Genomic DNA, 21,625 nt, shown 5'->3' with positions numbered 1-21,625 from the left:
CATTAGAATATCATTAGTACGTTCAAGTGGGTGGAAACTCATATTTATCTTCAAACTGATAAAATCACCCACACTTCACTTAAATGTGCTGTACTGAAGCGTAACCTGTATCTGATTGTTATGATACAAAATCCCATGTTGGTTCCAGTAGATGAGTTGCGCTGTTTCCTGTAAACTGTGAAAGTTGCCACACTCGGGCAGTCTGGAAATGATATGCTCTCTTTTTTTTCTGAAATAGTTTGTCGGTAAAAGTTTCTTAATGACAAAGCCTGTGCAGGTAAATGCGGCTCATCATTTAGAGAAACAGAGAAACTCACAACTGTAAACATAGTTTCAGATACAGTCAACAAGGAACCTCTGTCATCATCAGGCTTTTGCAGTTACAATTTGTTATCTTAACTCTTCTTGCAGTTACATGACTATTTTTATTCTGCGAAGATTTAAAGAACTTTTCCCCGCTTTATTGTCACGCGTGAAATAGCTCATTGTCATTTTACATGTATAACAACCTGGAGATCAGAAGAAAAATCTCCATCTGCTTGGAATATGATTTAATTCCTTGTGCATCGTAAACTAAAATGAATTTGTTCTCGCTATATCCATTCAGTGGTTTACTAGATTCAGTTCTCAGTCGGCACAGAAGAATAAGATCCACATGAGTTGTCTGATAAGACGCGTTTGAAGTGATTGAAAAGCTTGAGGTGTATTTGAAATGTAAATGACTCCACATCTGTGAGCTCTTTGGAGAGAGGCAATAGATCAGCGCTGTATAGTCAGGAACTTTACGGCTGACAAATGAATTTGGGCCTTGGTGGAGGGAGAAAGCAGCAGTGGGGGTCTTCCATTTGTTCTTCGTGGCTTCAGAGTTTGCACAACTTCTTTTTGGGCTAACTTCTTGCCGCACTTTGATTTGCCACTTGTGTCCCTGCGGCAGATTCATGTGGCGTTGGTGCCGTTGAATAAGAAGCCTGCAGAGAAAATAAATTGTAGGGGATTTTTATTTTTTTTAATGACAGTGAAAGAGAATGGATCGCGCTACCATATTAAATCCAGGTGTTTGCTCGCAAAGAACATATTGTAACTAGTTGATGATTTAAAATATTGTAAGTTTTTTACTTGCCTCATTTGTTAGAAAATCAACTCAGACCAGATGATTTTATTTGTGTATATTTGTATTTATTGCTGATCAAAAGTTAACACAATCTTTTAAACACTAATCTCAAAGATGTTCATGTTGCAAAGGACATATAGTAGTACTTAAATACAAACCAAAACTTTTTTTTTTTTACATAGACTGAATAACTTTTTTTTAAACTTCTTAAAAGTTTCTCTCTCTTCTTTTTCTTTTTAAAAATTGTGTTTTATGGAACGGCATGGTATTTTTTCTACTCTCTATACGAGCGGCAGGGAAGTCTGCAAAGTACCATCACTGCTTGTGTTTTGAAATGACGCATCAGTGACTTAATAGAAATTCTTTTTTGTTTTGTTTTTCGTGGTTCGAAATCTCCAAACATAGGAGACATGAAAACTGAGAATTTCTTTTTTTTTTTGTGTGTGTGTGTGTGTGTGTCCCCGCCTGATGAAATGCCAAGGTTTACACAGAGACGGCTTCTAATAATTGTTCGCCTTAAAAGCTTTTATAACATATGTTTGATTTAGCCTGCGTATGAATAGCTAGTCTTTTTTCCTCCGGATTTTCAAGAATAAAAGAGTCGCAGTTCACAGAGGTCGTCCCTTGTCTCGTCATATGCTTTTCATCCTGTTTCTAGCAGTGTTTTGAAGTCACTAAATGGCTCTGGATGTGTGCTATAGACTTGTTATTGTGAGTTATAGCAGATATATTGTAAAGACTTGCCATCGTCATGGATTCTCTCACTAAACTTTTATGCAGTATAAATGAATTTAAAGAGAAATAACTCGAAATGTGCAGTTTTATTTGAGTGAAGACAGTCACTTAGAGTTGTGTATGAGTGTGACATCAAGGCATTTTTTATTATCCAGATTAAGTGCTTTAAATGTAAGTGTTTCTTTTGTTAGAAGAAATCTTGTTCTCTTCCCTTTTTATTTTCTCACACTCTGTGTGGGGAAGAAACACGAGGACCTTTGACCTGTGGTGTCATAGCAACCTCCTTTAGTTTAGAGTTTAGGTTTAGCTTCTCCATGTATTTATTAATATTATATTTTGATGGCTAATTTTAACATGTCACAAATGCAGCTAAAGTGTGTTTAACAACTCCTCCAGATAAGAGACGGTTTGGGTCTCTAACTCTGTCAGAGCTGTTTGACATCACTTGTTAGGCTAATTATGTGGCGTGTAATATTTTAGTGGTTAGCGTACATCTGGTAAAGTTTGCTGACAGAAAACTCTCGTATTCCCAGTAGAGTGGTAGGTTGCACTGCAAACGAAGAAATAGAAATCGAAGTTCCCCTGAATCTTCAATCTTACTCATTGACAAAAACATACTTTTTTTTTTTTACTGAGAATATAAAATAACTTACATTAGTTTTGAATATGCAAGTTAAAGTGATGTGTGCCGATAAACCTTTTATTGGTGGGATGTGTTGACGTTTTGACTACATGTGGTTTTTCAAAGCTAAAGGTTCCCGTTCAGTTAGCTTTTCATCTGAACTGACTTTCCTGAACTTTTATACTAAAATTAGAGCGTCAGTAAGTACTTGTTTGATTAAAAAAAACACTCGTCTTGCTAGCCTAGCTTTATCCCGTTACAAGCCTCCGTGCTCGGCTTCATATCAGAAACTTTCTGAAAGTTTTCAGTTTAGATCTTCCAGCATTGCCCACTTCCTCTCCTCCCCATTCCGACGAGCTGAGTTTAGTGCGTCCGCCGGCCCCTCTGGAACGTTGATGAGTCAGTTTAGCCTTCTTCTTCTTTCTCTCTTTTCCTTTCTATCGCGGTGTGTGTTCTTTTACCTCGCAAACAGGTTTTTGCTTCGCTTTTTTCCTCTTTTTTTTTTTTTTTTCTCTTTCTCTCTCTCCATCTCACGGTGTCTGCACGTTCTCCATCTGTGTGGTCTGGAGGCTGGTGCGGTTGACTATTGCTAACCTGACGCAGGTTGGACAGAATGAGTCGAAAGAAAAGGTTTGTGGGGGGGAGGCCTTACAGTGGTGGAGGGGGGGAGTTTTCCTTGAGAATGTTTGTTTTCCTGTTTCCAATTTGGTTGGCCAGCAGGCCTGTACTGTCAGAACTCCCATTCATGAAACCTGCTGTCAGACTGCCTGAGTACATGACACAGGATTTCTCTCTGCTCTCTTTGCGTGCATTGCGGTGTCCATGTTGAGCTTTTTCCAAGATTCCAAGTCTTTTGGTAGATCATGCTTTCTTTTTATTGTTCATAGGTTTTTTTTTTTTTTTTCTTCGTTTTTGCAATTTTATCCTGCGAGTGTTAATGTGTGGTGATGTGTTTGACTTTCCCTCTTAATAATGACTCAAAAAGTACTGTTAACTTCAAGCACTTCCTTATTGCTAAGCATGTGCATTTTTGTTTCGTTACAGTGATCGAGAAGAACGGCGTGGTGTGGTCACCTCTCGCACCCAGGATCATCTGCACCTGTGAGGTCTTCTGAGAAAAGGAAGTACGGGACAGCGCATTTCACAAGCAGCGCACGTAGAGCGAGTAAACTTTGTGAACACTGTGGGGAAAAAATGGAATGATTCCCAGGCCAGAATGGATGTGGAATAAAGGATACCTCGGAGGGCTCCTCGGGGAAGGGTCTTTGGATACTCTGCCAGCTTTGATATCTGCCTCCCTGTTGGATTTGAGTGTGATAATGCTATAACCCAATGCTTAACAGAGGTATGTATGCGTGTGATTGTGTGTTACAACAACGCAGGGATTTCTGGCGTTGTGGTTTTTGATGCAATTCATGTTGCACATCGTCTAAACTAATACGTAGGATTAACAGAGAAGGACGTGATTCTTGTTGTGAGGTTTTTGATGGTGTTGTGTTAGGGCGATGTAGCTTTAAAACTTTATTTATGGTAACTTTTAACCCAGTCTTCCTGTAGTTCAGGGCAGTAATCTACACCGCTAGATAGCTCAAGCTTTTAAAGTGCTTTGATCTTCTATAAGGCCATCATCCCCTGCTTTGCCGTTTATTACGTGGAACAGTAGAATTTACTGACTTTCTTTCCCCTGACTTTTTTTGACTATCTGTGGGTTCTCTCAAGGGTAATAAGAGAGGCCACACAAGCAGTATTTTTTTAGTCTGTGGGGCGCTTTCTTTGAGCTGTACATTTGTGGACCAGGTGATACTGTGGTCTGGTGTTCTTCTCTGCCACTGTGTTTGTGAAAAGCTGGACTCAACAGACTTCCTCTCAGGAGATATTTCTGCATCGCTTATAAAAAATATGCATAGTAGCACACAGATAAAAAGAAGTCTGTTTTTGTAGTATAGTCTTATAAATGGTGATCGATTATGTCATCCAAAAGCTCCGGTCAAACACTGATAGTTAAAAAAAAAATGTTTTTGCATTAGTTGTTTTTTGTTTTTTAAAGTTATTACGATGCTTGGTTATTTACATACGTCATAAATCGTTATAGCAGCATTAAGTGTTATTAGGAAATATTGTTAATACTACTTTTCGCTGAGATTTTATTTTTAAAAGTGGTTTGCCCACTTGCTCTGTACTGCACATGATTTTAAGTATCGAACTAATGAAGGGTAGAAATGCAATAATCTGAATTCTGAGAGCGGCCGCGTTCTTTGCGGTCTGGGTTGCGAGCAGTAGTCGATCTTAAATGAGGTAATCTGAGAGTGTGTGTCGTAGTGGACTGTTTTCTCCTGTGCCGAAATATAATAAACGACCTGTAACGGCCAGTGATTAGGGGATCCTGCCTTTGTGAACGTTGCCACAGTGGAGGTTTCTCTCGTGTGCCCTGCCGTTTCAGCAGATTTGCGTAATGTTAAACATATGCCATCTTCTCCAGTCTGGATTTCAGGGGAAAACCTGCTCGTGTGTGAATGCACACCACACTGGGATGGTTAAAATGTGCCTGTGCTTGATTTTTTTTGTTTTTTGGTTGGTGTTTTAATGCGTAGATGTGGGGGTGATTCTGAATGGCGAGATTAACCCCATGGATCCTTCACCTAGAACTCCGACAACACAGGCTTGTAGGTCAAGGGTCACCTGAGATCCCTGAGTGCTAATACGGGGTTTCAGGGGCCCCTGATGAAGTTTACGGGATTGTAATGTGTAATTTTTCTAATACAGATTGAATTTTGATGTTTTTAGTATATATATTTTTTTATTAAAAATTTTAATTCAGTAATTTAAAGACTTAAAATACTTTTTTTTTTTTTTAATAAGACCCATATTTAGAAATGCCCACCTCATTTTGCTAAATTTTAATTTGCTTTGAAAATGTGTGTATTTTCTTTAAAACCATGTGTGCGAAGCGACCCAGTCTAAACCCATAAATGCTAATTCATGGCTGTTATTTGGTCCAGCTGATGATTCTTCACTATGATTTACTGATATTATGCATTAAGCAGCATGTGGTGTGTTTGCACTAAAGTACTTAATATTTTCAAAATTAGAACTTTCTGATTTCAGCCCTCTTTTAATTGCATCTAACCTACAGCATGGGCTTTATTTATGCTCGTATCCTTATAGGTTCTGCTATTATGCACTGGAACATCTCTTTGACTCGCATGCCCGTTTTTGGGTATAAACATGGATTTATGCCGTGAGTTAAAGCTTATGCTTATTACTTGTACCTTGCTTTGTATAATTTGGTTGAGTTATGGTGGGGAAATTTAAATGGTCTGCATAGTTCTCCAGTAGGTGCCTGCATGATGTATGGCGTGCCAGTGTGCCGAGGGAGGCAGACCGCCAAATGTTTTCATAATGTTCATTTAAAAGTCTGATCATTCGCTTCCACCGTTTCTCGCTTTTGCAGCGCATATAGAAATATTTGACGCAGCAAGAACTTCATCAGCAGCTGTAAAGTACTCAATCAGATAGTTACTGTTGGCGAATATAATGGCTCTAAGAAAAAGGCTTTTCATTTGCAGGTAAAATTTCATTTAGGAACTCGCTGTAATACAGTCATTGATTTTGTTTTTCCAGACGTGGAATTAGCATGCGAGCATGAACTGGTTGCCACTGCAGTGGAAATTCCACATCTCTATGGGTTTCAGGCCTGCTAGATAAACAGCAGAGCCTTTACAGACTGAGAGGTGTTGGTCGTGAGCGCGCCTAATGAGACTCGCTAGTTTGACTCCTATTTCTGCCCTGTAAGAATATGGTAAGCCGGGCTATTACAGACTTTTGAGATAGTTGCAAAAACGGCAGTAATGAGAGAGGACCGAGGAGCGAACCTGCTGGCGAACGGCGAGGAATGGGCCGTATCCTCCTGCCAATTAGCCCAATATTCTCCACTTGTATGGCACCTCCTTGCAGTAACCCCGAACCGGCACCAGAATAATCTAATTAGATCGAGAACACAAAAATGATCCCGGACCACTGGCAGAACGCACAATAAGGGAGCAATTTATTCTCACATGGTGTTAAAAAAGGAGGGAACGGTTGAGTGCAGGCCTGTTGTTTTTAGCGGATTGTTTCCGCGAGGCCTGCTCCATATGGTGTCGGAGAGGGGGGAAAAAAGAAGGGGGTAAAGAACAAGGGGCAGAGAGCTTCAGCGAAGCTGCAAAAACAAAACTTCTCCAGTCAACCCTCTCTAAATTAAAGGGTAATGCCAAGCACACCGCACACTCAGGAGTTGTTTGTTTAAAAAGCCAAACTGCATTAATCAACGTCTTCATCTTCATCGCTAACAGCATGATTAATCTGCTGTTTTTCCCTCCCCGCCATTCTTCTTTTTTTTTCTCTCTCTTTCTTTTTTAAAGTAATTGCCAATCCAATGAGCAGTTTTGACAGAGTGCTCCTGACCACATTGTTCACACATTGAGTGATGCCTGCACAGCGTCAGTGCACAGCAATATTATGCTTTTGGTTCAAAGCCCAGGTTCAGTTGAGTAGTGTAATACAGATCGTATTACTTGTTTCAGATACAATAATGCAGCTGCTTTAACCTGCAATAACTCTCTGCAACATTGGCGATCTTCTTCCCTCAGACCCTCTCAGATACACCCTGTTGGCCAGCTTTAACGTAGTTGAATGGCGCCTGGAGGCCATTGACAGGAGCCTCATGTATCCTGGCCGTGTCTTTGGCAAACACAAACAGTAGCCTTCTAAAGATCTCTCCATTTGTTTAGAGGAAGTCCCAGAGGCTTGTTACGCTCCCCAACCCCCTTCTCTTGTGGCTATCAGATGTTTATCCTCTACAAGGAGGGCAATTTACAAATGTAAGTGTTGTCACAACACAGGAGGAGACAAAAGGCGTCACGTTAGGCAAGGATGCACCTCAGTGTAAGAGCTCCATTATCTTGCAGATTAGAAGAGTTCAGGTGAATGTGGGAGCTTCTCTTAGTTTCATGTTGAGGGGAGGACTGAGGCCGTCCAGAGTGGCACAGCTACTGTTTGCTGTGATTTGGCTCCCTCCGTTCGGACTGAAGTTCAGGTCTCTCGCATGTCCAGACTCTTGTCTTTGATGGTCTAAGATAGCTTTAGATGTCACATAATCAAACTTCAAATTATGCTGTTGAGATTTTCTTGTAGGGTTATGATCAAATGATAAAAGATGGTATCTTTTTATCTTTTTTTTGTAGTTTTTGATAACTTTTTAATCTTCCTTAAGCAGATTTTATTTTTGATTTCATGTTTTAAGCAATACATTTTCCACTGCTCATGGACAATGACAAGTGTGTTCTGATTGGCTGTTATAGTGCTGCATCACAGTATTGTTTGACTGCGAAATTGAAAGGGAAAATTGAAATGTTTTTGTCGTTTACTCCCCCTCGTGTCTTTCCAAAAGTGTATGACTTAACTTTTTCTGTGGAACACAATAGAAGATATTTTGATAAATGCCCGAGTGTTTTGTTGCAGCGTTCTTTAAAATATCCTCTTTGTGTTGAGAAGAAAAAAGTTATACAATATTTAACAGCATGAGGGTAAGTGAATTATTATAATTTTTGGATGAATTATAACTGTAATGCCACTCATATGTTTCATAGTCATTGGATTGCTGTCCTTTTCACACAGCTGTCTGTCATTGCCAATGTCGGTTTCAGTCAAAACAGATTTAACACTTAACTGGCAGACACGTCTAGATCTTAAACCTGCTAACTATCACTCAGGCATCAGTGACGCATCATCACTTCTTTCAGATTGCATCTTTGATAATGCAAACATTGGGATCGTCACTTGCATGAATGAGCAGTGGTTTTGCCTCAGATTTGTTGCCAAACTCCATAAACTAAAAGGACTAAAAGCATTAGGTTTAAGGCTGTTAATGCTGGCATGTCTAAAATTATGAAAAGGTTAGGGTAGTTCTTTCAAGTATTAGAGAAGTTTTGTAAAATAAAAAAAAACAAAATCTTATTTTTTAGGCGAAATGTGTTTAAAAGCATGTGTTAAGCTTTATTTTACATGTATTAGTTCACCTCATGAGCCCTGTTATATTGTGATCATATGACCAGATAAATACTACTCATTTAGTAACCATCCCATTATTGCATGCTTTTGCTCGTTGACAGACCTTAAAAAGCAATCTATGGTTAATGGGTGCAAAAAAGTAATCAGAAGATTTTTCACATATCTTTCAGGCATAGTAGACCAGATGCTAACTGTCTGTGGTCAGACTTTGGCCTCAGATAGGCATCAGGCTGGAGGACAGGAAGAATGGAGTGGGTCTACTCTGTTAAACACAACACTAGTGAGAACTACAAGCTCCCTCTCCCCGTCTCCCAGACTGAACTCTGCTGGCTACACTTTGTCTTTGTCAGAAGAAGATATAGAATTAGTAGCTTACCAGGCATCCCTCCCCTCCCCATCACTACCCGCACCATCTCATAACTCTTCTGGCAGGCCTAAGGAGCTGGTTCCTCATCTGTGGAGGCCGCCACTCTCAACACCTATTATGGTCAATGGGCCTGGGTCCCTGTCAGGGCCTGCTGCCTTTTTGATTCACCACTTGCCTCGGATTCCTCCCCAGGTCGCCTTCTTTTTCACCATGTCTTCGACTTCCAGATAGGAGATAAAATATCCATAAACAGCACTTGAAAGAGAATGTAAATGTTTATAGGCTTCCTGCAAGACTTATCTGATATTGTTCTTATTTATATGTCGGGGCCAGTTGACTTGGAGGCGGTCAGGACGGCCGAACTGGAGCCAAGCAGCTTTAAGTGCTCCTTCGGCTCGGCTTTGCCAATTGCGGCATGGGGGGAAGATTTAAGCGGACAGTTGGATGGCGGAGGACCGATCCAGTGACACCAGGCTGGAAAGAATGTGGTAACAATACAACGTCCTGAGTCCTGCTACCTAAACTTCAATCCAGTCTATTATATGCCGTTATTTGGGCAGTCATTTCTTGTTCTTAAACTGCGCCTATGAATCAGCTGGGTCTTTCTCGCCTATTTGGCAGTTTTGAATGTATCTTGAGGTAGCTGGCAACAGCCTTATTTCAGGCCCACTTTTTTGCTCATATTTCTTCTTATTTACCAACTGTAAAACAAAATTTCAGATCTATTTCAAATGATCTTCTCTATCTCATTTGGAGACCTCGACTACTCTAAATTCACACTGCGTGACCAAATCTGACACCCTACGTTACCACTTTTCTGGCACTAAACGGCACTCAGATTTCCCATGCAGTATAGCTATGCCATAAATCTGCGTGCTCCGAGTGTGTGCATGCTATAGCTAACTGAGGCGATGACTCTATAGGAAGCTGTTGAGCAGAGAGCCAGGCGCTTGTGTAGGCGTCGGGATTGGATTTGTCAATTGTGCTGATATGTTGAGGGTGATCCGAGCCCCAAGCGCTCCACTCAATGTAGAGAATTATTGTACAGAGGCTAAAATGTAAAACCTCTCTAGCAAACTCTTGCGTGCACTCACATGTACTTGCATGTACAGGCTTTACAGTCATTATATTGAGAGGAAATGTGTAATATTTGCTCTTATTCAGGTACACAATTGCAGTGAGACCAATTATGGCACTCTAGCGCAGTGGAAACCACACATACGTGCATACAGGCATTATTACCTGACCTTTTCTCTGACAAAGCCATTGCTATGAAGGTAGAAAGCAACATTTCATCTTTTCAGACAAAACCCACAGCTCATGTGGGAAACAGGTTGCAAGAGCCCATAGGGTTGAAATTATATCCGTATTATTGAACAGGGCTCTAGACTGTGACAATTTTTTGAGAATGTGCGAGTACAAATTTGACCTGGTCGCATCAGAGCGAGTGCATGGTCTGCGCTGCTCCATACAGCAAGCATTGGAGAGCCGTGATATATAGCAGCAGTCAGATCTTAGTATTCACATGAAGAGAGGCGCTCCCAGGGCAGTCGCTTCAGGTGTAGAGCCTGGTTTTTAACACCGACTATAGTCTGGCTGCGTCAGCACGAGTGCTAAGGTGTGTGCAGCGTGCGGCAAAAATGATGTGAATATTGAGTTAATGATGACTGACGGAGGATTTGGTTTTCACACTAAAGTAAAGTTAAAGACCGCTTCTTGAACCAGAGAAGGTGAACATGTTGGTATTCTTGTGAAAAAAAAAAGGAAATTAAAAATTCAAGTCCTTTCTCCGACAGCCAGTTGAGTTTTACTTTTCTTTTTATTTTTGATTTAAAAAGCTTGTTATCTTTTACCTCGCGTTACGCTATGGAGGCTAACATTCCTCAGTGTTTGTTAAGCATTCTGTAATTTATTAGTTGGTATATAATACAGCATGTGGTGTATGCCATGCTTCGTCTTATTTGTTTTGGTAATAAACGTTATGTAAGCTAGTTTGTCATATAATGTTTTATTGTTGTTAACTTGTTGTTAACTTGTTAACTAGTTTTGTTTTAGTCTTAAAAAGTGAAAGGTGTCTAGATATATAAGCAATACAAACAATTTTCTTTTCTTATAAAACGTGACACCAAGATTGCAAAGGTGATAGTGAAAGCACACAAAGCTCAGCTTTTAACACAGCAAAAGAGGAATTCCCAAAATTCAAATAAATAATCCTGGTGAAAAAGTTACCATATAACTATAAACTATGATAAAAGTTCATCAGCATGCATTGATTAATACCACGTTGTAGCAAAAATAAAATAAAAATTGTGACCAAATGTTGTGCTTGTGCGACCAGCTGAGAAAGTTATTCGCAAAAGAGTGATCGGGGGAAGAATGAGTCTAGAGCCCTGTTGAAATTTTCATGATTCTTTAGCAATTTTGTACGTAAATGTGAAGAAATTAAATATAGCCTCCTATAGCACACACTGACATCAAACATCAAAATATATATGAAAATATTTGTAAACATAAATGATGACTTATAGACTTATTGGGCTAATTGTAATTTAGTATAATTAAAAATTGAGATGCTGTAAAATTATATTTTGTTTTTCTCCCTTAGCAAATTTTTTGTCACATGACTGGAATTTATTTGGTAAATGTGTTTCCATCGTGGTATGTGTGTGTGGGTTTTATTGAATAAAAATGTATCCACCTTCAGTGAGCCTGTAAGCTTTTTATGCACATTTTGTAAACCATTCAAATCTTTGCTTTTCCATTTTAATGCAATTTCCCAACATTTGCAAACAACTATGTGGGCAGAAACTCGGCTACTTTGTGTTCTGTACCAAACTGAATGTTATAATTGCTAGAGAGACTGGATTTGCCTATTTTAGTCAGTACTTCAGCTCTTTCGACATCCCTATCTCACAGTATTGTTACTATCTCTCACATAACAGGTGATCAAGCGTTCAAATCCTGCAGGAGTGTTCCTGTCTGGAGCAGGCCACGTTCACCCAGCCTAATGATATGTGGCCTACTTCTCATGGTAAAAAGGCAGTGTGACAGACAGTTTGTGTTATAGATAGCGGTGACTTCAGACCTCTGCATGTCTAAAGTATCATCTCCGTCCTCAGTTTACTTCAGCCGTCTTGTTTGGGGTGCCCTTTCTGCTAATAGTACGAATAGCTCAAGACCAAGTCCAGAGCAAATGAGGTGGCATATTTTTCCACCTTCAGGACATCTCACTCCAGCTTTCGGATGTTTTTTTTTTTTTTTGAGAAGTAACTGTACTTTTCAGTCACAACAGGTAAATATTAGTGCATTGCTGCACAGGATTTTTTTCTGCTTCATTAAGCGTAGAATGAGGCAGAGTTCCCATGCTGAGAGAGACAGGCAGATACGTCTTTGCATAAGGATCACAGATGGTATCGGAGGGTGTGGTTGTTTTTATCAAACAGCTCGGATGACCAATCCGTCCTAAGGCTATACGGCATTTGAAAGGAGAATTATTGTACTAAGCAAATAGAGGAATCTTGTACAACCAGTGTGGTTAAACTGCTTCCCTTTACATAGAAAATACCACCCAGCACTATGACTTGATGCTCTTGTAGGTTGTTGGTCCTTTTTTAGTCTTGGCAGTGGTGAAAAAGCTGAATGTGTTTTATTTAGGCAGTTCGTAGTGTCCCAGGTAGCCTAGTGTGTGTGCAAGGGTGGAGATACAAAGAAGTAGCAACTAACAAAGAATATTGTCTGTGTGGAGAAGGTTTATTTGAACTATTTGTGAGCTACGCATTCAAAGGCCCTGCCTGTACCTTAACGCTAAGCTTCAGCAGCTTCTGTAACGTTCACCAAGGCAAATCTCAAGGTTAAAGCCTCATCGGTATGTTAAGCAAGTCTTTCCACACGATTATGTGCAAATATTTTCTCGCAGATGCCAGGTGACATACCTGAGTTTCTCTAAGGGTGCTTAACTGTGGCTAATCACTTCTGATCACGTTTTGGAATCTCTCCAGAGAGGCAGCAGAGAGACTCTAATACAACAGCTCTCGCTGTCACCAGGATCTGCTTCTGGTTGTGGTTCTCTGGGCAATGAGATAAAGATAATGGTTTTTATTTATCCTATAGTGGCTAGAAGAGATTTCCTCAGCAAGTGACATTTTGTAAACGATGTGGCAGACGCCAACCTTTGGCCTTTCACATTCAGCCGAACCAGTGTCAGTTTCTTAAAGGGATGTTCCAGTTTCATTACAAGTTAACTTGTTTTGTGCGTCTGTATATTTTTTTCTTACTACAGAAAAGTAAAAAAATAAAATATACAGTATCTGTTTGAAAAAGAACTAATAAATCCAAATTTTCATTTTTTTTTTTTTTTGTAATAAAAAAAATTAATTGTGTTCCCACAAATGCAGTTAAAAATATCGATTTATCTAAAATGTTTTTTCCATGTATCTTGTGAACGTTCACAGATTTTACATAATCGTTATAAAAGTACACATAACTTCATGCATCAACTTGTGGATGTTCTTTTGAGTATTTTTAAACTGAGAGACAAATCAGAATTATTTTCTGTAGACAGAGCTTAACTTGACTTGAACCCGGAACATTCCTTTAACTTTGACTCGAACAAAGACCCCAAGCTTTGAAGTTTATTTTCAGACTTGCATGCAAGATATTGCTATTTCCGTGTGATACAACATGTAAACTCTCAGCCTTGTTTTTTATTTAGTCAGAGTCCCTCAGCCTTTTCTGTTTGTTTTGTGGAAAGTCAAGTAGTGGGTTTAAAATGGCTCGAGTCCTAATGAGATCGTGAGTGTCGCTTTAGAGAAGCCTGAGGTATGTCGCAACGTTTTGTGCTTTTAACTTCGAGGGGAAATGCATCTCAGGCTGTGGTTTACTGTTGGTTTCACACTGTAGCTGCAACGGCTTGCTTTGAATAGTAAAGAATATCATTGCAGCACAGGAGGAGGACCAACTTTATTTAAAACTTTCTATCTGTTCAACTTTCTTTGTTAAACTTGATGTTCAGTCATCTCAACTCTTCTGAAATCTCTGGGTATCTTCTCTTCAGGTGCGTCTCAGAGTGACTCCACATTGGTGGGCTGCAATCAGCCGTTTCCTCATGGGTAGGACATCGGGGAGATGTCAGCTCGTAAAAACCTCATAACCATTTCAATCATCAAGGTGCAGAGTAGGAAATTAAAGCTATTGTTCTGCCTACAGGGCTGTTTTAACTGTCTGCTAGTCCTTCATGGGAAAGTTAAAAAACACAGCAGAGCAGGAGCTGTTTCTGCTACTCCATAAACGGAGGAGTGTGAAAAGAGGAGAGCAGCCCACCGCAAGCAGAGCAGGGGGGAGAACAGAGGAACCCGAGTAGAATCAGTGCCTCTGCTAGCACATTGTGCAATGAACAATCACGTCTTGACTTTTCCTGTTGCTTAATAAATATATATTTTTAGCTTGGTACTACAGCACTGCTGGAAGTGTTACACATGTGGTGTGACTTGCGTTCTGAACGGCAGAATTTTGAATTTCACTTGAGATTGCGAAATACTGCTTGCATGGTTTGGGAGTTAATTGGTGGGGCTGTTTTTATGATGACCTTTATTTCTTTTTGATTGTTGAATTGACTTGGCACTTTTAATGAAGATTATTCAGCAATCCATAAAGTTTCTCAACTCACGTTCCAAAATCAAAATGCAAAAAAAGAGATTATATTTTGCAGAAAGAATGTATTACTTATTATATTAAGGAATATATTATATGAATTAATTTACATTTTAAAATTATTCGTATTTTTTTGTAACAGCATGAGAATTTGAGGATAATGTACGTTGTCTTGAAAAAATGGCAAAAAATATTTCTCGTTTTCAAAACATATTTTTAATCTCCATAATCTTTAATCGAAATGCTTAGCTTGCTCTTCATCTAAAAAAAAAAAAAAAAAGGTCCTTTTCTGCTGATGTCTCTTGAGCCATGTGAAGCAATAGCACAAAAGTTAGTTAGGCAATGTTTTTGCATATCCTCATTTAATCTGGGTAATTTCTGGTATACAATGCCCACTGTTCTCTATCCACGGAGTTCCCAGTACATTAGTCCTGCCCTACTTTTTTTTTCTTCATTAAACGTTTCGCTCAGACATGTCACATTCTGGATGTAAAGCGTGTTGCGACCGGCAGTTCACGTAAACGTAAAAAAGCAGCCATTTCTCAGGTCCTTTAAGTTCCACAAGGTCTTTTTTCCCATCTGTCTCTCCTTCCTTTCTCTCTCTCTTTTCACACGCACGCGTACACGCACACTCTCACACACGGTGGCGTTGGCGGAAGCCTGTTATCTGCAGTTCTCTCTAGAGCGCGTGATCCCTGCCCCTCTCTGGCAGCTCGGGGCCTGTGATCACAGGAAGCTTAAGGGAAGCAGTTGTTCTCTGTTGTCTCCGGTTCTAGCGTGCGCTGATTGAGTGCACAGAGGCCAGGTCATTCAGACAGGGGCCTCTGCTCCTCCCCCTCCCCGCTGCCTGACTGGAAGCCCAACTGGGGAGAGATTTGGGCAAGGCTTGGTAGAAAGTTCTTTTTTCTGTTTTGGTATAATGACACTCTGACCAGAAGGTTCTGCGTCTTGCAAATTAAGCAGGTAGTTGTGAACAAGGCGTCTGTGTGCTGGAAGGTCACGTGCTAATTTGAGTCTGATCACAGCTTTTTTTGGGAAATTCAAAGGTTTCTGGTTAGAGGTTGGCCGATATTAGCTCAGAAGCAATTTTGTAGTTTAGCTGTGTTTTGTAGAAATGTTTCATTCTATGTTAAAGTTTTATTTATTAGTGCTGCACTTCCTTACAAACTTAACAATAATGACTTAACCTTAAAAAAAATGGCAAAATATTGTTCAAATAAATTCAATGTGGTTCATCACTACTGACTTCTGTTTTCACATGATTTGAAATATATAAAAAGGAACAGAAATAAACTCAACTCAAATCTTTTTGCCTTTTTTTTTGTCATGGCATTTTGAATATTATTTGTCCATCATACACATGAATATTATTCTGTTCTGATGTGATTTATTGTGCTTTTGTGTTTCTTCTGCACTTACTGCTTAAATGTATGGGGGCGGAAAGATTTTTAGATTTTTCTCTTATGCTCTCAGAGGCTGCATTTATTTGTTTAAAAATGCAGGAATAACAGTAATATTTTGAGATATTATGACAATTAAAAAAATGTCTGTTTTACTATTCTACTTCAAAATGTAATTTATTCCTATAAAAAGACAGCTGGATTTTGAGTTTTTGAGCCATTACTCCAGTGTCACATGATTTTGTTTTTTTTTTAAATCATTGTAATATGCTTATTAAGTGACCAAGAAACATTTCTTTGTATTATTAATGTTAAAAAGTTTTTGTGAAAACCATGCTAGCTTTAAAGGATGCTTTGAGGAATAGGACAGAATATATTTGAAATGGAAATCTTATGTTTTATAATTACGGTCTTTACTGTCCCTTTTGATACATTTTTATTTATCCTTGCTGAAAAAAAAAAAAAAATTAATTAATGAGCCAAAACAACCAAATGGTAATGTAAGTAATATGATCAAGTATTAAATATTTTTTTTTTGAAAACAAAAGCATCTACTAGTAAATCACTAGTGCTGGTACATGAAACCTTGTAGCAGTTTCCTCTATATTGAAATTATGTGAAACTTGTGATGAAATAATATGATGAAATATTGGACTATCTGTCAAGCATGTTTTGGTCGAGTGCAACAGGTCCACATGTTCTGCAGTTTGACTTTAGTTCAGTTGATTAAGAGAAGAAGTGGAGGGTGGGGGGTTAAAACCTTGCCAACATCGCCGAAGGCAACAGTTTTTGGTGTTGTTTCTTTGATGTGAATGAGTTCTCATGAATAAACATGAAGGGGGTTGTGTTGGTTGTATTGTGTACCGTTGACATGCCACGTAAAAAAGGGAAGAAAAAGTCACAGAGAGGCAGTTAGTCACGGGCCCTTCTTATTGAGCACGACACCCTTTCACAAGCTGCATCATGGAAGGAAAACAGGGGGTGAAGAGAATTATGGGAAAAGCTCTTTATTTTTGACATGCCAACCCCTCCTCTCTCCTTACTCCACAAACACACTCTCTCTCTTTCTGACGTTTTGTACTTTCTCCCTCTCACATACTGAAATGACACATCGCTTAAGGTGAGGGGACTTCCTGTCTCAGAGTTGTAAATGAGTTGTATGTTTCCAGGCTGGATGACTCCACCACAAACACGTAGGAATGAAATCATCCCCTGCAGGTCTGTCAACTTTAAACCTTCTGTTTAACACACAACAGTGATTTTGTATGAAGATAAAAGATGCAATGAGGTACAGCAAACTATTAATGAAAGCTGAAATGCGCTTTTACGATTTTATGTAGAGCTTTTCAAATCTGTTGTAACTCCAGAATCATAAAACCTGGCTATCTCCACAGGTTTTAATGAAGGACACCATAGTCTGCTCTTTGCTGTTATTTTTCCCTGTTTTTTCCATTTTGCATGCTGATATTTCAAAGTCAGTGGAATATTGGGCGTTGCACAGATTGGCGTTCCCGGACATCTGTATGGAGACAGATTTTGGCAGTCCACGCCTCCTTCAAAGGCCTTAGTGTTGCAGTGGCAGTATTCGTTTTTTTTTATCTTCTTCCTCTCGCACTTTGAGGATGGGAGGAGATTAGTATGCCGCTCCACACAAGCGCACACACACACACACACACACACACCCTCTGAAGAAAGCCCTGTGTTCTGGCAGGCCTGTTGAGTTATTTCAGTCTCTAAAGATGTCTCCTCACTTCTTGTTTACATTAAAGGTTGAATCCCTTGTTGAGAGGCTGCCTACGTTCCACACTTTTTCGTTTGATATTCAGCTCTTCCTTGTAGAATCTGTATCCTGATATTTTGCTTTCTGTTGATGACTAGATGCTGCTTAAGAGGAACTCAAAAGATGAGATCATCCAAAAGAGATTATGGTTGCTATGGTGATAACATTTTCTTTATTTGTGTATGACACAGAAACGTAATGTTTTCGCCACTGGACAGCAACATTAGCAATATCAGACTTAAAAGTTAACTGGGAGTGCAGGATATGGTGCCAAACCGGAAATGTGTGTTATTATACAGCCGTTTCTTATAGAAAATACATAATTGTTTCATTGTGTTAAAGACCATGTGAACATGCGAACTGGGTTTAAGTCCCTCCGTGTTAGCTCTGATGGCAAATAATGTGCTCCTAAAATCTGCCAAAAATGTATTTTGCCATAATATACATTTACATATGTACACAATTTACATATTTTTTTTCCCGCAAGATAACTGACCAACAAATATTGTTGACTCAACCTGAACTACAAAGACTCTTTCTTTCTTTCTTTCTTTCTTTCTTTCTTTCTTTCTTTCTTTCTTTCTTTCTTTCTTTCTTATTCTTAACCTGACTTAAGGGTGTTTTATGTAGTTTTTTTTGTGTATTGTTTTGTTTAGATTTTGTTAGATTTTTGTTTTGTTGCTTGTTTATGTTTTTGCTTTGCTTTGATATGCTCTTTTTTTCTTTCTTTCTTTCTTAACCTTTCTTTACAGCATTTTATTTTGATTTTTGTTTTGTTGCTTGTTTGCTTTGCTTTGATATTGTTTGTTTCTTAACCTTTCTTTAGGGTGTTTTATTTAGAATTATTTTTTGTTTTGATTTTTTTTTGCTTTGCTTAGATATGCTCTTTTTTCTTTCTTTCTTTCTTTCTTTCTTTCTTTCTTTCTTTCTCTCTCACTCTTTCTTTCTCACTCTTTCTTTCTTTCTTTCTTTCTCACTCTTTCTTTCTTTCTTTCTTTCTTTCTTTCTTTCTTATTGTTATTCTTAACCTGTCTTTAGGGTGTTTTGTTTAGATTTTTGTCTTGTTTAGAATTTGTTAGATTTTTGTTTTGTTGTTTGGTTTTTTATATGAATTTCTTTCTTTATATAATTTATTAAAATTATATATATATATATATATATTTTTTTTTTTTCTTCTATTTTTCACTTTTTTTTTTTTTACATAATGGATATGATGTATTTTGGTATGCAGTAAGAGCCCTGAGGCTTGCTGTCATGATGCCATGAAGACAGAGTGGCCCTGCTGTCTCTAGCTGCCTGTTGCATCCTCAAAGTCACTTATTCACGGCACGAGAGCTACTCTTTCTCTCAGTTTCTATGGAAATGCCAGCTTGCTTGATTGGCTTTTCCAGATTGCACAGGAGATTTCAGTGTTTTGCTAACGGACTAACAAAAGCGGATGCAAATAAAGTAAATTGAATTTAATTAAAAAGTAAGGTTGATAGAATTTCTTCCACAGCTTACTATGCTTTTATCTAATGCTGTCGGGTTTCTCTTAATCAGTATAATTCAAGGAAAGAAAATCCATTTTCAGATGTATGTTAGAGAAAAAATAGAGCACTTAAATGAAATTGACTCAGTGTCACACAGCTTGCTAGTTATCTTGTTTTAGAGGCAATTATTTCTTTGCCATGTTTTAGCCCAGGGTCAAATGAATGTGCCACACAGCTGTATGGTTCATATGTGAAAGTGTGTGTATCACCCAATTTGAAGGGTGGATAAGGGTGATGTGGTGTGGGGGGCCACTGACTCAGAGCCCAGTTCCTTCTCATGACATTTTGCCTTAATGATAATTAATTGCACTGCTTCTATCTAGCATCTCACATATGTGTTTTCCATAGACCCTCCACATACTTGAAACTCTGCTTCACAGACAGTAATGTGATTTATTCCTAATGTTACAAACGAGATTAAACTCCTCTGCAAGATGGATCTGGGTCCTTTGAGTCCTTTCTCACCGCAAAAGACTGCGGTGGTGACATCATAAAGGATGGGAGGAATAATAAAGGAGACGGTACAAGGTGGGATTGTGGGATGGCTAGGGGAACACTTTTATGACGACTCGCTCTTAGACGTGACCGCACACACATGGTATGCCTGACGGATCCGAGTCGTGGCTAATTGCCATGTGTGCTGTTGAATATACCATTGTTAGAATGGAAAGCAGGGCCTGTTTCATTTTAAAGTGACGTTCTTCTAGTTTTTTTTCCATGTCATTCTCCTTTTGTAGCCCCGAAAACTTGATTATTGGCAAATCCCAGAACATGCAAGTAAAATCAAACAGAACCACAGTTCTTTAGCTCTGCCGTTGCTGTGATCGTACCAGTTACTCATGTATAAATTAATTCCTCCACACTGTCTTTGACCCATGAAAGAAAGCAATTTGAGCGTATAGTTTGTCTCTCTCTTTTTTTTTTCATGTCTATTGCTTCAATTTATGATGCCGGTAAATAAAGGATGCAAAATGAGTCTCATCATTTTAGATCTTGGGAACTCAATATTCCGCCTGACTGATCAGTGGCGCGTGTGCCCGCACAACTGCTTTAGTATTTATATGAGGGAGCGTTAGCATGCGTGTGTGTGTGTGTTTGTATAGGGTTTGTTATTTAAGACTTCACTCCGATCCACCCCTGACGGATTGAAAGCGCAGGGCTGAATTATGAGGGGAGGTTTGGGTAATGTATTCTTAATAAACTGACTTTCTGGGTGGAGAGCTCGGAGTGACCCAGGCTGCACCGCTCCATGGGGTCCTCCAGCTGTGTGTGTGAATCTCCGCTCCCATGTGATCCTCCTGGGACCGCGATGTAGAGAGGATTACATCTGAACTCACAGTGAAATATGGAGGGACACAAGTCTGGGGCCAAAATAAAGTAGCTATGGGCTGTCTCGAGTAATTGACAGTTTGTTCAGTTTAGTCAGGAATGGCTCGTTCGGAAATGAAAATTCGGCCATGAATGTTGTTCCAAAACAGAACAAGTTTCTTTCTCAAAACATGAACAAAGAAATGTTAAAGATTGTACTGATCACTATTTTTCATCTGGCTGAATAGGCATTGAATCTTTTATATAAAAAAAAAGGAAACTCTATAAATGTATTATAAACCATATGATAGTTTGAACAACAAACTGATAGTTAAAGTCATTCCTTTGGCCTGTGTGTACAAAGTTTCAGCTAGAGCTTGTTCAATGCAGATTTAATTGTCAGATTATTAAATAATATAGATTTCAGTTGTATATTATTTAACGTGTTTGGTGATATATTGAATATAAGCAGTATCGTCTGTTTGTGATGAATTTGATGACAGTTTAAACGAATGCAACATAGTAAATAATGCAATGTTTTTAAAGTGCTTTTATTTGCCTGTAAGTGACTAATTGCCAAGCTGAGGCTTGAGGCAGAATTTAAACTTAAGTTAGATTTGCAAAGTTTAATACACAGGCCTATCAGTTCAAATCATTCATTCAATCATTTTAATTTCTGTCAACATGCTTTATAAATACTGTCAAAAGCTGAAAATAATAATGTATATACTGAACTGTCATGTTTAACTGTACAGAACATTTCTTATCGTTAAAGAAAGGGTTTTATCATCTTCCCGGTGTGTTTGTGTTTGTGTGTGTAGGTGTGTTTTTTTCAAGCAGACTCATTAAGCAGTAATCTCTTGCTACGCAACACCTTGACACACTGCACTAAACCCAAGCAACTGTAATGAGCACACACGGTAAAGAAATGCGCAAAACACAAACATATGTAGAAATAATTTGTACATTTACTACCGCCACCGCCAGTTCTAACTTTAACCACCTGGACATTGTCTGGACTCCACAAATCTTCTTCCTAGTGGGAACGACTTAGAGCCAGAAGTTAAACCCTA

General features: G+C 38.8%; 1 protein-coding gene across 4 annotated transcripts in view; it reads left to right on the top strand.

The window, feature by feature from the left end:
* The window catches only part of trps1 (trichorhinophalangeal syndrome I), a 105,159-nt gene that overhangs the window by 1,681 nt on the left and 81,853 nt on the right, over positions 1–21,625 (top strand). For 3 of the 4 annotated variants that reach the window (XM_052583648.1, XM_052583651.1, XM_052583650.1), the window contains exon 2: positions 3,513–3,813. In XM_052583648.1, coding sequence (XP_052439608.1) covers positions 3,801–3,813 — 13 coding nt within the window. In that variant the 5' untranslated portion in view covers positions 3,513–3,800. Of the gene's footprint in view, positions 1–2,189; positions 3,099–3,512; positions 3,814–21,625 lie in introns of those variants that run through there. The other variant, XM_052583649.1, reaches the window with a different exon arrangement.

The sequence above is a fragment of the Carassius gibelio genome, chromosome B19 (genome assembly GCF_023724105.1).
Source record: "Carassius gibelio isolate Cgi1373 ecotype wild population from Czech Republic chromosome B19, carGib1.2-hapl.c, whole genome shotgun sequence".
In the NCBI taxonomy this organism is placed as follows: Eukaryota; Metazoa; Chordata; class Actinopteri; order Cypriniformes; family Cyprinidae; genus Carassius; species Carassius gibelio.
This window is presented reverse-complemented; position numbering and strand designations above follow the sequence as displayed.